General features: G+C 37.8%; 1 protein-coding gene across 1 annotated transcript in view; it reads left to right on the forward strand.

Moving 5' to 3' along the window:
- The window catches only part of gabra4 (gamma-aminobutyric acid type A receptor subunit alpha4), a 41,887-nt gene extending 35,949 nt beyond the window's left edge, over nt 1-5,938 (forward strand). Inside the window, exon 9 of the mRNA XM_063043206.1 lies at nt 301-5,938. Within this exon, the coding sequence (XP_062899276.1) occupies nt 301-843 (543 nt within the window). The 3' untranslated portion in view covers nt 844-5,938. The remainder of the gene's footprint in view (nt 1-300) is intronic.
- Nucleotides 5,939-15,880: the final 9,942 nt, after the last annotated feature.

The following is a 15,880-nucleotide window of genomic DNA, read 5'->3' on the forward strand; positions in this document are numbered from 1 at the left end:
AAAAAGTCTATATTCTCACATCTATGGAATTTTAGTTATTTTTCTAAAAAAAGTGATCAGGTATTAAAGCATATGGCTGTAGAGATTGTGACTGAGAATCCAGATCCATCAGAATTTTTATGATTGATTTCTTTGGATATCCTGAGTGAACAACCAGCAAAGGAGGAAATTCAGCCTATGAATATTATTGCTGCTTTGTTCGCAAAATCAATTGCACATGTTTATTTTTTTGCCATAATTCCAATGCAACTTCTTACTTTCAGCTACTGAAATGTTGTTCTTTTTTGTCTTCATTCACAGCACCCTGATTCAAATGGCAATTTAAGGAAGAGAATGAACTTTTTGGCACAATCAGATGCTCTGATCAGTAAAAGAGATTACCTGGGAAATGATAACAAGAATGTGAAACCGAAACCGACTATAATTGGACAGGTACCCCCCTCGACTATGGCACCTTCTTCGCCTGTGCCAAGTCCCAGTACACTTAGGCCCATCCATGCATCCCCTACCATACCTCCAATGAGAAGCACTCCACCACCCCCACCTTGCACCCCAACCATTGCATCACTGAGGCCAACGCCTATTCACCGTCAATGTGGAGCAACACTTGAAAAGAGCCTGCCTGCATCAAGACTATTTGGATCAGCCCCCAAGAATTCTTCATCCGCTTCTACCATGGCCGCCCCAGCCCCGCCCCCAGCAACTCCCGCTGGTGTTGGAACCAGCAAAATTGATAAGTATGCTCGAATACTTTTTCCAGTAACATTTGGTGCATTTAACATGGTCTACTGGGTGGTCTACCTCTCGAAAGACACCATGGAGAAAGCAGAAAGTGATTTGTAATGTCATTGCAGCGGAAAAATGTTGTTAACTGTTAGAAAAGTTCGTAATCCATAAAATAATGCAGGGGTTTCATTTAAGGTTTATTTCTCTAATGTATGAATAGCAAGGTTCTCAGCACTGTATGATTTTAAATAAACAGTGCTCTCTCTTTCTCTCTCTCTAACACACACACACACACACACACACACACACAATCTCTCTCTCTCTCTCTCTTTCTCGCCATAACTTGCTTAACCGCTGTTTGTGTTGCTGCTAGTATCCTCCTCCCTGGTATAAAGAAATAGGAGTTGTATACTTAAAGATGATCAGCAATAACAGTGATAGAAGAAGTGTGAAGAATAAAAGCAGAGACAAATCTGTATTTAAGAAATTCCAGAAATACACAGCTAGTTCACTGGTATCTGAAGTAGAAATGACAAATTAATATTATTAACAGGGACTGGACCCCTTCATCCGAAATGGGTTACTGATTTCTGTTACTGTGTCTGGTCTTGAGTGATCTATAAAAGAGAGTTAATAGTTTCTGCAGCTTCTGTTCAGTGTATATTATACACATTGTGTCTGTGAAACACACTGTTAATGCCTGTTGGCCTCCTTTCTATATTGTCTACAATATAAAGAAGAGAAATAATTTACCTTTTATGGTATTTTTGTAACAATCACCATTTTCAAATTATATTTTGTTTTAAGATTTTTTTGAAGGAAATTTTTAAGAATGGGTATGTTTCTAATGGTCAGAAAAGTGCCTATGAATTTTCAATGGAAATGTAATAGAGTTAAAGTAAGATATGGCCAGTGATGATGAACCAATGTTCGCTATAAGCGCCAGGTAAAAGACACAAGTTTCAAGCAAGTAACAATTAACCAATCTGGAAATAGATAAACAAAAATAATGAGACAAATATATTTATGGCTTATCTATATGATCTGAACCCCTTTGATTTTAGGCTCCCCAAAATGCCTTGTGAATGATATACTGTATATTCAAATAATTACTTTGCACAACATATATTTTTGCACAACTGAATCCATTCTTCTCTTTATGGATTTTGTAGAATAAAAAAAGAAGGAAGGAGCATGACAATTAAAAATCTGATGCTAAAAATCTGAAATAAAAATCAAGAAGTGTTTGATAGATTCAGCAGATCAAGTAGCATCTCTGCAGAAGCAGTCAATCGTAAGGGTTAGCACTCTTTTTTAGAGCTGGGAAGAAGAAATGCAAGGTAGCTTTCAGGGGAAGAGAGGGTGAATGTGGGGGCAATATATGTGATAGGATGAGTTAAAATAGCAATGCATAAAGCATGGATTTTAATTTGGAAAGCTGGATATGAAAGTAATACATTTCTAAAGATAACTGATGATATTTTGCAAAACCTTAAAAGCAAAACAAAACTTCTAGTTTTTATGGTTATTTTTTCATGTTGTTTGTTTTCTCTGGTTCTGCATCAAGTTTACTTTCCCAAGGTTAAATTTTCCTGCATTAATTAAGTTTAAAAAATAACCATTTATTTAAAAAATAAAAGGTGTTTGTACTCTACATTTATTTTAATATTTCCTTTAAAGCTATAAAAATCAGAAATAAATGAACCTTATCTTTTTCCTTGTGCCTTACAATCCTTTAAGGATCTGAGTCATTTTGTCCTTTTTATGATAGCTGTCTACAATGAAAACAGGTTCACTTTTCTTTACAACTTACTAAGTCCCAAATCATGCTTGTTTTCTATCCATACAATGCCAAATACCTGAAACTTCATTCATTCCTAAAAGTAGATCTACCAGAAAAAACATTTTGACAAGTAGTACAGTGATGTTTATTAAATAAAACCTGTTGATGTCATCCAGATATTCTTGATTGATAATCACATCCATAATGTAACTTTCTATTGGCAATGTGAATTGGATGCACATATCTAATAATGATGAAAGTGTGCTTGAGCTAATCAATGGCATATGCCTGCTTACACTAACAGCTTGGAGGGCAGGCCATGCAAATTTTTCTGACAGGAGATCCACCTCCTCACTTCAAGTAGGCTGTTTGCAGAGCTATTTTTAACAAACTTTTATTCAAGCCGCAGTGTGTTTAGAGATCTCTTTAAGCACAATGAGGTGGAAATTGATTGTTGTTGCACTCATTAAATATAAATAAAATAGGTGTTATGAAGCTCATTTCAGAGGAACAAGTGTCTGAAGCCTGTAGAACCCGGAAAAAAAATTCCTCCAATATTTTTGGCTCTTTGTTTTGCCTTTTGCAATCAGTCAGCTAAAATAGGTGCTTGACTCATTGCATGTCTAATTAATTGGCCTTGCTTTAGGTCTTTCGTTGGAATAAGTTTTAGGAAGTGATTAGGCATATCCCACTCAAGAATTTTTTAGTGGCTGTGGTGGAGTGAGAAATGATTGCCAATGAAACACTGTGAAGTCTCTTTGGGGGGATAAATATGCTGAAGAAGTTTAAGTCTTCTGTTCAATGGAGTTCAGTGAATCCCACTCTCGGTGCTCCCCCTCTGTGATCTCTGCTGCCCTCCAACTCTTCAACCGTGTACTCACTCAGATCCACCACCACTGATCTTTCCCACCAAAGTGGCTTCACCTGCCACCTTCCAGATAGCCTCTTTCCCTCCGCCCATCTTTTTATTCTGGCGTCTTCCCCCTTCCTTTTCAGTCCTGAAACGTTGACTGCTTATTCATTTTCATAGATGCTGCCTGACCTGCTGAGTTCCTACAGTTTTTTGCATGTGGTAATATTTATTCATTGTAGTGCCAGCACAGTCTTCTGGTTTGAAGCTCATTTCGACTTGACCGAGCAGTTTTTTGAATTTAATGATATAACCTAATTTATTTTTGTTTTGTTTCTCTCCTCACTATATCCTTCCCACTGATGTTGCTTGCTGCAATGACCTTCCATTGTAACCTTACACCACATTGTTAATCTTAGTGTGAAAATAGTTTGCTGCCTCTTCCTTCCTTATCTACTGATTTTATCGTTCCTTTTCTCTTTCTCATGATGTGTTGACATTTAGCCAGTTCACAGCTGCACGCGCATCAGATGTCATTTGGTAGGTACCTGAAGTGAGAGCTGGAACAAAGAGTGTTTGAATTTTCACATTTCCTTTTAATCCATTCCTGTATCATGGAAGAGTTACAGAATTCCAAGGAAGATGGTGTCAACACAAGAGTTTTTCTGCTTTGAATTTGTGGCAAAGGAATAGTCATTTTTTGGCATTGAGTCCTTTCACTGCAATAATTGATAGGTCTATTATTGTCAGTTCCATTCTCAATCTTAAAACAATCTAGAGAATCACCTTAAAATCCATTATTTAACACTTTGATACCTTGAGTTACCACCTTACTTGGTGTGGTACACTTTGTAGATCCCAACCATCAAGTGTTCATCAACTTGAGACTAGATAATTGACCATATTTGAGCATCCATTTATGTGACATGTTTGAAAATATGATCCAAGCTACAAAAGTGTAAGTCTGTGCCTTACTATCTTTTTCTGGATTGTTGGTGTTTTGTCCCTTGCCTTGTCCCGTTTGATGTGATAACTTCAACTCTGCTGTAGTACTAAAGCACTTGGAATTGATTTATTTATTCTGTGCTTCTTAGTCTTTGGATTAATCCTGCTTCCACCTTCTACATTCATCATCATCAAGTGCCATAGCCCACACACTCCTGTTTCGGGTCAAGTGGATCAATTCATTGGTATTCATTTCCATTTCTCTGGTTGCTGTCTCCATCATCATTTGTCTTTGCCTTCCTTCTGCTTTCTTCCCTTCAATCTTTCCCTTAATTACCGTGCACTCTAACTCCTCTTTCCTAATCACATGTCCAATGAAGTTATGTTGCCTTTTCATGATCTCATACATTATTTCTCTTTTTGTGCTTGCTCTGTTCATTAAATCCTCGTTAGATATTTGTTTCATCCATGATATTCTTTGCATCCTCCTCAAAAACCACATCCTTCTACATTATGTATTCTTTCGTTAACCATTGCATTAAGACTTGGCAATGATGACATTTCCTCAGCTAATATCTATTTAAACAGATATTTCAGACGTTTTAGTTTCATCTCCAACTAATTGCATTTTGAAGCCTACTCATGACTTTAGCTTATTACAATAAATTGAACTATTTTCACACATTGTATCTGATCTTGTTGATTATTTCTATATTATTATTGTTGCATTTCTTTTTCTTTAATGCTGTTGATTTGTCATTTTTTTGCTCATCAATAATTTTTTAAAGACGTTTCCTCTCACCATCATCCCTCATTTGAACATTTAAAAAATCTATCAGGCTATCTAACATTATTTAAGATGTCTGACATAGTTTTTAAAATCTCAGTATATTTTCAGTAAACATGATTTGTGTCAAACCAAAGAGTGCAGCTACTGAAATAAATGCTAAACTTAAAGATAAAATTTAACAGTAAGTTCCAATTTCACTTACACGTTACTTTTGCATTGTCTCTATATAAATAGGTAAATGCAGTCATAGTGTTGGTACTTTAGGACAAAGAGATGCAATATGTTCTGACTAATACTCTTTGAGAAGATGAACATTGCTAAACAATTGTGGAATACCTTAAATTATTAAAAAGCACTAATCATTCAACTTTGAGAGAGCTAAAGGAAAAGCAAAGATATTTTAAGTTTATTAGGTCACTTTGTACAGTGGATATGCATTGATATTTTGTTAACAGCCTACTATATCAATACCGGCATATGTTTGGTTTCTGCTCGAATTATTAGGTACTGCAAAAAAGGGAAAGTAACTGAAAGAATAATGGAACATAATCTTGAATGTGCTTATCTACACTTTGACAGAATTCAAGATTACAAACATTAGGTTGAGGATCTGTGAGAAGATAAAGAAGTCTAAAGCCATGTCTGTATTTCAATGAAACATCCAATTCTAGCTTATGTATTGTATGTCCCCTGACGAATGCATAGCTATGTTGCAAAGTGAAGTTCAGTACTAAATTAGGTTGTGCTATTGATTGATGTTTTGTGTACATGTGATATTTGATTGTACATACAATATATAGATATTTTAAATAAATACATTATAACATAAATATATATGTAACATTATTGACCACTTATGGATGTTTTCCTGGTCATTCTCTGCAAGTTTATTTAATTTCAGTCATTAAAAATGTATTTTCTGTAATCTCTTTTGCATTTCTTCTGTTTACAATCTGAAGTTTCATATATGTTAAATAAATGCGTGCCTCACTGTTATCTACCTTCTAATGGAGCCCCTGCAAAAAATAAAAGATTAATGTGTGAATAAAGTATTTAAAATGCTTATGTTCATATAGCTAACAATGTCAGCCCCCTTATTTTTTATTTGATTGACTGTAAAATGACATTTTGTAGATTTTGTATAACAGTAATTACTGTTTGGATAGTTACAATGGGAGAGAATGTAATGTGAACATACATATTTTCATGACCTAATTGTGTTTTTTAAAAAATGATACTGGATATATCTTTGATTTAGTAACTTTTTAGATGGTCAATAACTGCAGGCCCTAGTCTAATGTTAATTAAGAAGCAAAAAAAATCATTCAACATCCATGTTATTTAAATTTTGGGTTCTGACTTAAAATGCTGATGGTTTATTAAAGCAATATTCTGACTTCAGCGTATTTCTCTATGTATGTGTGAGTGTTGTCACAGTTTGGAGGGTTGACCTGTCTTGTAATCTGACTAAGTCAGTTACTGGCGCTTACAGAATATGGTGCTCATCTTTCTGGTCACTTCAGTACTTGTCACGTTCAACATGAAAAATGAATATCTGAGTATTCCACAAATAATATCTTAAAACATAGACTATAGGCTGATGAATCCCAAATTCTAAAATGAAGATTGAAAAAAGTAGTTCTTAGAACTGAAATTTTCAGTATTAACACAGCAACCGTCATTCTTCTTTTGAACCTGAGCATAAAAGAATTGCCTTAGCACCGTGAGGAGGAGAATTGGATAGAGGAGATCATACACTCATAATTCAACAGAGAATTTTATTTATTGCAGCATAATATAAGGGAATATCAGATGACCTTTCACCTCACCTAGTCTTTATTTGTGAATTCAGTCTTGACAATTAGTTACACTGAAATGAAAAAAATAAAAAATCAGAGGTACACTATATAAGGAAAGTAACACAAATGATTAACCTTTCAAAGCAATCATTGAAATATTAGCTGCAACATGTTTGAAAGGGCATTGGCCAAGAAATTGTGCTGTTTGGCTTCATTCTCCATGGTGTAACAGAAGTCAGATTTTTGCTGATTAACATATGCTGCAATTAACAATTGTTATGTTTCGCATTGTTGTCAAATTCAGCAATATAGGGTCTATGAGCATTAAATGAGCCAACCAGAAATTTTAATTCTTTTTTCTAGATGTGGGTATCACAGACAAAGTCAACACTTAATGCTTTTGGAAACATGGTGATAGGTTGCCTTTCTGAACCAAACATTCCTTCTGTGGACGGTACTTCCGCAGTACTGTTGGGAAGGGATTTCCAGGGTTTGGCAATACTGAAGCAACAGCAATTTGATTTTAAGTCAGAATGTCGTCTACTTCAGAGGGGAACTTGCAGCTGGTGGTGTGCTCATGCAGCTCTTGCCTTTGTTCTTCTTGACGGGAGAGACCACAGATTTGTGGAAGATGCGATCTGTGTAGCTGAGATGATTAACCGCAATATTTTCTGCAGATGGTACACTGGTGGGGTAGGGTATGAATGTTTACTCCGGGGAATGTAATTCCAATTGAGTGGACTTCTTAGTCTGGAATGGTACCAAGCTTCTTGGAGCTCGACTCATTCAGGCAAGTTGAAGATATTCCATTAGGCTCCTGGATAGCCTTGTAGAGGTTTGAGATGACAGGTTTCACTCACCCACAAGAAACCCAGCCTCCAACCTTGTGACCATGCTGGTCCAGTTGTGCTTCTGGTCAATGTTACGGCGCCAAGATACCCTGGTAAAAGTAAAGTCATGTCATCAAAGGGAGAGCATTCCAGTGTGTGGAGTCATACTTGTACATTGAATGCCAAGGCAGGATGATTGCAGTCTTTTGTGTTAGTTGTAGTTTTTTGCTCAGGATATTTTTGGTATCACTATTGTCATTTAACAACACATGTCTGAAGTTTAACTGCATGCAGATATGGCTTGCTTTATTTGCTGAGGAGTATGAAATGGGATTGACATTGTGCAGTTATCAGTGAACACCCCCACTTCTAACTTAATACAGTTATAGTGTCATAGATTAATACTGCACAAAAAAAGATTCTTTGCCCCAACTTGTCCATGCCAAACAAAATACCCATCTAAGCTAGTCCCATTTGGCCAATATTCCTCTACCAACCTCGTACCTGTCCTACGATGGAGGAAAGGTAATGGATGAGTCAGCTGAAGGTGTTTAAGCCCAGGATAACGTCATGAGCAACTCCTGCAGTGATGTCCTGTTACTGAGATAATTAGCCTCCATTTTCCTTCGCACAATGCATGTCTCCAACCACTGTAGTGTTTTCACTTTGATAACATTGATTTCAATTTTTCCAGGGTACTTTGACTCCACACTTTGTCAAAAGCTTTGTTGATGTCAAGTGCAGTCAATCTCATTTTAACACTGGAATTTAGTTCTTCCATCCATGTTTGACCCACAGCTGTGATGATGTCTGAAGCTGAGTGGTTCAGGTGAAACCTAAAATGGGCATTGGTGATCAGGTTACTATTAAATGCGCCACTCTATAGCACAATTGAAAGCACTTTCCATCAGCTTGCTGATGACTGAGAGCAGACAGACAGGATAATATTTAGCTGGCTTGAACTTTTGTGTGCAGGGCATAATGGGGGCAAAGTTTCATATTGTTGGATGAACGCCAGTGTTGAGACTGTTCGGAAACATTTGTTGAATACATATTTCAATTCAAATAGTATAATTACAGAGCATATTAACATTAAAATAGAAATATTGGATGTCCTAGTAGGTATAAAGGTGGTTAAATCCTTAGGACTTGATAAGTGTAACCCAACACTTATAGGAAGCAAGCAAGAGGATATGATAGATATTTTTAAATTTTTGTGGTCACAGATATGCCAGATAACTGGAAGATTGCAAAGGTAGTACATTTATTCAAGAAAGGCAGGGGGAATGATATTGAGGCTGCTAAGCAAGATAAGAACCCATGACATTACAGGAAAGATACTAGCACAGATGTAAGATTGGCTAGCTGGCAGAAGGCAAAGCCTGGGAATAAAAGAGGCTTTTTCTGGTTGGCTTCTGGTAACTAGTGGTGTTCCATAGTGGAGGCCAATTTATGTTTAAAGTGGATGTTGGTAGTTTTGTGTATTTAATATTTCTGTGATATTTGAGTGATATTGTAAACATATTATTTGATTAAGCATTTGTGTTTGATTAGATAATTCATTATAGATTAAATGTGGAAGTACATGAATGGCATACATCATCATGCCACCACATCATATGTGCACGCCCTGATAGAAGTTAAAATGAAACTAGTCACATTATCTCCTTGCTCCTTTGTTTTCCTTTTGATTAGTTTTATGTTTTGGAGTTGGAAAACATAATGGATAGGCTTTTAATTAGTCGGGACATCAAAAGTTATGGGGAGAAAGCAGAAGACTAGGGTTGAGAGGGAAAATAAATCAAATGTGGAACAGACTCAATCAGCCGAATGGCCCAATTCTTTTCCTGTGTCTTCTGGTTTTCTGGTCTTAAGGGTAAGGCAGTTATGGCTCAGTTATTGGAAACACTCTAAAGGGCAGGATTAATCTGCACTTGGAAGGCAGGGATTGATCAGGGACTGCCTGCGTGGATTTGTCGTGGAAGATCTTCTCTAGAGTTAGACTGACTAATGTGAAATTTTTGAGGAGTTAATAAAATATATTGATGAAGGCTGTGTGGCTGATATAGCTTACATGAACTTCAGTACGGCCTTTCGCAAGGAGCTGTATGGAAGGCTGCATAAATGTTAGAGTCATTGGGATCATTAGAGCTCCAGTATCCAGGCCTGGGCTGATAGATGGCGAATAATATTTATACTACACAGTTGCCTGGCATTGAAGTTATCCAACATGACAAAATCCAGCTGTCACCCCCTGATATTCAGTAGCATTATCATCACAGAATCTCCACAATCAATGTCTTGGTGTTCAGAATCTGAGTTGGATTAGCCATATCCCCAATGTGGCTAAAAGAGCAGGTGAGAGGCTAGCGAGTAACGTACATCCTAACTCCCAAAAGCCTGTCCATAATGTGTGCCTAAGTCAGGAGTGGTGATAGAATACCCTCAATTTACCAGGACAAATCAGCTGGCTTTATCAGTACCCCATTCACAGCCATTCACTCCCTCCATTGCTGGCACACAGTAATAGTTATTTGTATTATCTACAGGGTGCAGTGCAACAACTCACCAAGACTCGTCAGGCAACATATTTCAAACCCATGACCACTACCAGCTAGAAGAACAAAGGCAGAGAAAGCATGGGAGCATCACTACTGTGGAAGTTTCCTGCCAGGCTAGACACTATTCTGCCCTGGAAGTCTATCACTATTCTTTCACTGTCAACTGGTCAAAATCCTGAAACTCTCTCCTTAAGCGTATCATGGGTATACCCATACCTTATGGTCTGCAGCGGTTCATGAAGGCAGAAAAGAATTCAAATACTGATACTCAAATAAATCTCTGAACAATGAAATTTTATCATGCATCTGTTACATCATAAATAGATTATATGTCTTCCTTCTGCTAAACGAGGATAATTAAGGTTATGGCATTGCAAGTATGGTATTAGGCATCTCAATATGTGTGGGCTGACAGGGTGCATGTACATAAGCCAGCTTGAAACTGGGCAGCATTTTATGTGCACAGGGGAACAATTGGTATCTCTGAAATTAATGCCGCAATGGGCTGTGACTTACAGCTAGAAAATAAGTGATGTTCGTGTGTGAGTGCCAGCTTCTGTCCAATTCTCTTGAAGAGTAGAAGAAAGCAGTTGCACAGTGGGAAGGCGAATTGAAGAGTGTGTGATCCTGGACCAATTGCTCAAGCTTCACTGACAACAGCTAAAGCAGCTGTGAGGCCTGGCACGCACTGCTTTCCGATTCCCCAGGCAGGTGATGGAAAGCAACATGCAAATACATTTTGCGAAGGAAATCAAATAAAATCCTGCTACACACATGCAGTACAAAACGATTTGGAAATCTACTTAAATAGAATTGCCACAATTATGAAGAAAATTAAAAGTTAAATTCACTGACACACAGAATTCACAGTGATAGTAATTCTGTTTAATAATGCTGTAAAAACTGATAATTAATTCACATTTGACCACAAGATACAAGCGTTGGTAATTTAAATTGACCATAAATATACAGTAGAAAGTTAAACCATACTCTTACATTGGAATTACAGTTATCTAGAACACTAAATCTAATAGTTTTATACAAAAACAATACAGTTGTAATTAAGCATTTTAGTCATCCTAATGGGCAGTGTAGAGGAACCATTTTATACTTTATGGAGGTGGTCCAAAATATTAATTGCTATATTTTAGCAGGGGAAATTGAGGGAACATGCACCAGTCCTCATAGAGGGGTCAGCAGAGGAAAGGATGAGCAGTTTCAAATTCTTGGGTGTCAACATCTCTGAAGATCTATCCTGGTAGCAGCATATTGATGCAGTTACAAAGAAGGCACCACAGCAGCTACGTTTCATTAGGGGTTTGTTGAGAGTTGGTATGTCACCAAAAACTCTCGCAAATTTCACCATGGCGCTCGTTCTAACTGGGTGTAATGCCGTCTGGAATCAAGGAGTAATGCACTGAATCGGAATAAGCTGGAGAAAGTTGAAAACTCAGCCAACTGCATCATAGGCACTTGCCACTCCAGCGTCATGGATATCTTCATAAGGAGATGCCTCAAAAAAGTGGCATCCATCATGAAGGATTCCCATCACCCAGGACAGGTCCTCTTCTCGTTGCTAACACAATAGAGGTGCAGGAGCCTGAAATCACACACTCAACATTTTAGGAACAGCTTCAACCCCACTGCCATCAGATTTCCAAATAGACAATGAACCCATGTACACTATCTCATTAATATTTTTGCTCACTTTTTGCACTACTGATTCAATTTTAACTTTTTAATAATATCCATCAAACTTCTGCTAATTGGAGCAGTTGCTTAATTGAGCCAAAATGCACCGTTTCTGATGTGTCCCAATTAACCAGAATTCACTGTGTTTGCAAAGTACTATTAAAGTTTCATAGATGATTATGAATTAGTTGCTAACATCAACTCAAGGTCAATTCTAAATGTAGGTAGATAAATAACTATTATTTATTATTGCCATATTGTTGTTTTGCCATAGTCTTATTTTGAAGGTGCTGTTGCTAAGAAATGCACCAGACTGCTATGCCTATTCCAAGAGATGAATTCTAAATTTACTAATTTTATTTGACTCTGTTGATAATGTTGTATGTGATCCTTGACCCTGTCACTTATTTATCAAGTTTTATGCCCATTATTTCCACGCATAATATTTTTAGCTTTAATTTTCATTTTAAGATAGTTCAGATTTAGTTTAAATTATTTCTTTTAGTAATGTTGCGAACGGTGAGTTCAATGACTCTTCCTGCAAGATTTCTTTGACATTTTGCTATGTTAGCTATAAATGTTGAAGAAACAAAAGTAGTTTGACATCCAATGAGCTCACGCCTCATCTCCTGCATCAGCACCACTTTCCAGTACTACCCGCACATCTCCTGATGCAAAATTTATTGACTTCTGACTTTATCTCACTCACCAACTGAACTTCCGCACATCTGACTTAGGGAGAAAATTCCAAATATTGACTTTTCACTGCTTGAAAAAAGTTGTTCTCAACTCTATCCTGATTGACTGACTTCTTCTGTTTAGACTGTGGCCTTTGGTTCTAGCCACCCCAGGCAAGAGAAATATCTTCCCTACATCTACCCAATTAAGCCAGTCAAAATTTAGTAGGTTTCAGTAAGATGACTTCATTCTTCTAAGCTTAAAACAATATAAACTTAGTCAGTTTAATCTCTCTTCATATAACTAACCTGCCATATCAGGAATTGATCTGAATAAACCTCATAAAATTTTATCTATCATAGATATGTCCATATTTTCCATAAATAGGCCAAAGGACTAGCAGAGTCTATGCAAACTCATAGAGCAATCTCATTCCCTCACTAATTTTCCACAATTATATCAACCACCCACCTGCACTATGGTGGCCAACGTTCTGACCTGCAACACCTTCGTATGTGGGAAGCAATCGAAGTCCCAGGGAGAAAGTGCAAACTCTACATGATCAACACCACAGGGTCAGGATGGACCTTGAGTCACTAGTATGTGAGGCATCAAAACTACCAGCTGCATCAGTGTGCCTTCCCTCAGAAGTTGACTGGAACTGCACATGCATAGTGCTTCATGTATATTCTCAAATTCTGATTCACATTGCATTAATTAATATCAGGTAGGTAGTTTGGAAGTGCTTCAATTTGTCTCAGCATCCTAGGCTTGGGAAGGTCAAATGAAGATGCATCTTTCGACTGCAATAAATAAGCCCTGTTGGAGTTTGTGTACAAATGAAAGATGAGTTAGCCGGGAACTGGATATGACAGAGACTACCTACAGTAAAATTTGCACTTGCTATTTCCTTCTTCTTCTGGTCATGCTGTTGCTTATTCAGAGAATATTACAAAATAAACTACAGCAACACCATTTGCGCTTACAAGGGGTGATTGATAAATTTGTGGCCCAAGGTAGAAGGAGTTAATTTTAGAAAACCTTGCCCATTTATTTTTTAACATAGTCCCCTCCTACATTTACACATTTAGTCCAGCGGTCGTAGAGCATACGGATCCCTTCTTTGTAGAAGTCGGCGTCTTGGACCTCCAGAAAGTGGTCCACAACGGGGGTGATTGATAATTTTGTGGCCTAAGGTAGAAGGAAATGAGTTATACAGATCTTGTTACGTGCACATGCAGTTCAACTCTGAGTGATTATGCAGAAAGTTTGAAGTTAATAACTCATCTCCTTCTACCTTAGGCCACGAACTTATCAATCACCCTTTGTATTGTGTATGTTTTTTGTATCTCTGTTTATTGTCTGAATCTACAGCCTGTGATGCTGTTGCAAACACGTTTCATTGTACCTGTGCCTCAATGTACTTGGGTATTTAGCAACTTGATTTGAGTATCTGCTAACAGTCAGTTTAGCAATGGATTAATGGGAATATATGCTGAATAGGCATTTTTCAGTGAAAAGCTTTGCTGAACAGGGTGCATGTACCGTGTAGCAGTAGTTAATGGTGTTATTTCTATTCCACTCATCCACTCCTACATGGGAGGAGTTCACATACTGAACAAGCAGGGTTGTCAATAAAGCCGAGTTGAGTGTGTTGCATGCTGGCGCCCTGGTGTGCTCTGCACTATCCCTCAATAAAGAACACAACATCAAGTCAAGTCACTTTTTATTGTCATTTCAACCATAACTACTGGTACAGAACAGAGTAAAAATGAGACAATGTTTTCCAGGACAATGGTGCTACATGAAACAATACCAGTGTCAGAAGAGGTTGATCATTGATGAATAGGTGTTACAGACCAAGTGAGATCCCTGAAAAGAAAGAATTTACAGTAAGACTGTCCTTGTTTGTATATATCTATGAAAAATATCCAGAGACTTATTAAGCTAAACTGCCTATTCTAGATTGCTCCATGAGCCATAAGCTGAGAAACAGCCATGGTTTCTAGGCAACACCTTCAGGCTACACCCAACAGTGGATACATTGTAATAAACCGTGGGCCATTAGCCTGGGAAAGTGCACAGAAATGCAGATACAGCAGAGAAGTCAGTGAAACTCTCAGACAGAGAAAAGAAGACTTTTGTAGTCCAAATAAATAATCAACAGGAAAATGGAGCAAATGCCTGCCATATTTACATCTTCTTACCTAATAAAGCCACCTGAGACATTTCATTTATCTAAAGCATGGGACTTTGAAAGATGGCTCAGCCGCTTTGAGAGATTTAGGGTTGCTAACGATCTCGCTCAGGCTTCAGAAGAGCATCAAGTAAACACACTGATATACTGCATTGGTGACAAAGCAGATGACATTATGGGTGGAACAGGACTGACAAATGCCCAGAAAAAAAAGAGTACAAAACAGTGCAGGACAAATTCAAAGAATTTTTCACAGGGGGCAAAGTTCAACCTCCATGTAACAAAACACATTGATGAAGGTGAGCAGTGGATTTAGTATATATGGATTTCAGTAAGGCATTTGATAAAGTTCCCCATGTGAGTCTCCTTCAGAAAGTAAGGAGGCATGGGATTCATGGAGACCTTGTTTTGTGCATCCAGAAGTGGCTTGCCCACAGAAGGCAAAGGGTGGTTCATATTCTGCATGGAGGTTGGTGACCAGTGGTGTTTCGCAGGGATCTGTGATGGGACCCGTCCTCTTTGTGATTTTTATAAATGACCTTGATGAAGAAATAGAAGGGTGGGTTAGTAAGTTTGCTCATGACGTAAAGGTTGGGGGTGTTGTGGATAGTCTGGAGGGTTGATAGAGGTTACAGTGGGACATCAACAGGATGCAGAACTGGGCTGAGAAGTGGCAGATGGACTTCAACCCAGATAAGTGTGAGGTGGTTCACTTTGGTAGATACAATTTGAAGACAGAATATAACATTAATGGTAAGACTTTTGACAGTGTGAAAGATCTGAGAGATATTGGATTCTACATCAATAGGACACTCAAAACTGCTGCGCATGCTGCAGTGTTGTTAGGAAAACGCATGGTGTGTTGGCCTTCATCAACCGTGGGATTGAGTTCATGAGCTGTGAGGTAATGTTACAGCTATATGAGACCTTGGTCAGAGCCCACTTGGAGTATTGTGTTCAGTTCTGGTCATCTCACTACAGGAAGAATGTGGATACTATAGAAAGAGTGCAGAGGAGAATTACAAGGAT

This window comes from Mobula hypostoma, chromosome 3 (genome assembly GCF_963921235.1).
Source record: "Mobula hypostoma chromosome 3, sMobHyp1.1, whole genome shotgun sequence".
Lineage (NCBI taxonomy): Eukaryota > Metazoa > Chordata > Chondrichthyes > Myliobatiformes > Myliobatidae > Mobula > Mobula hypostoma.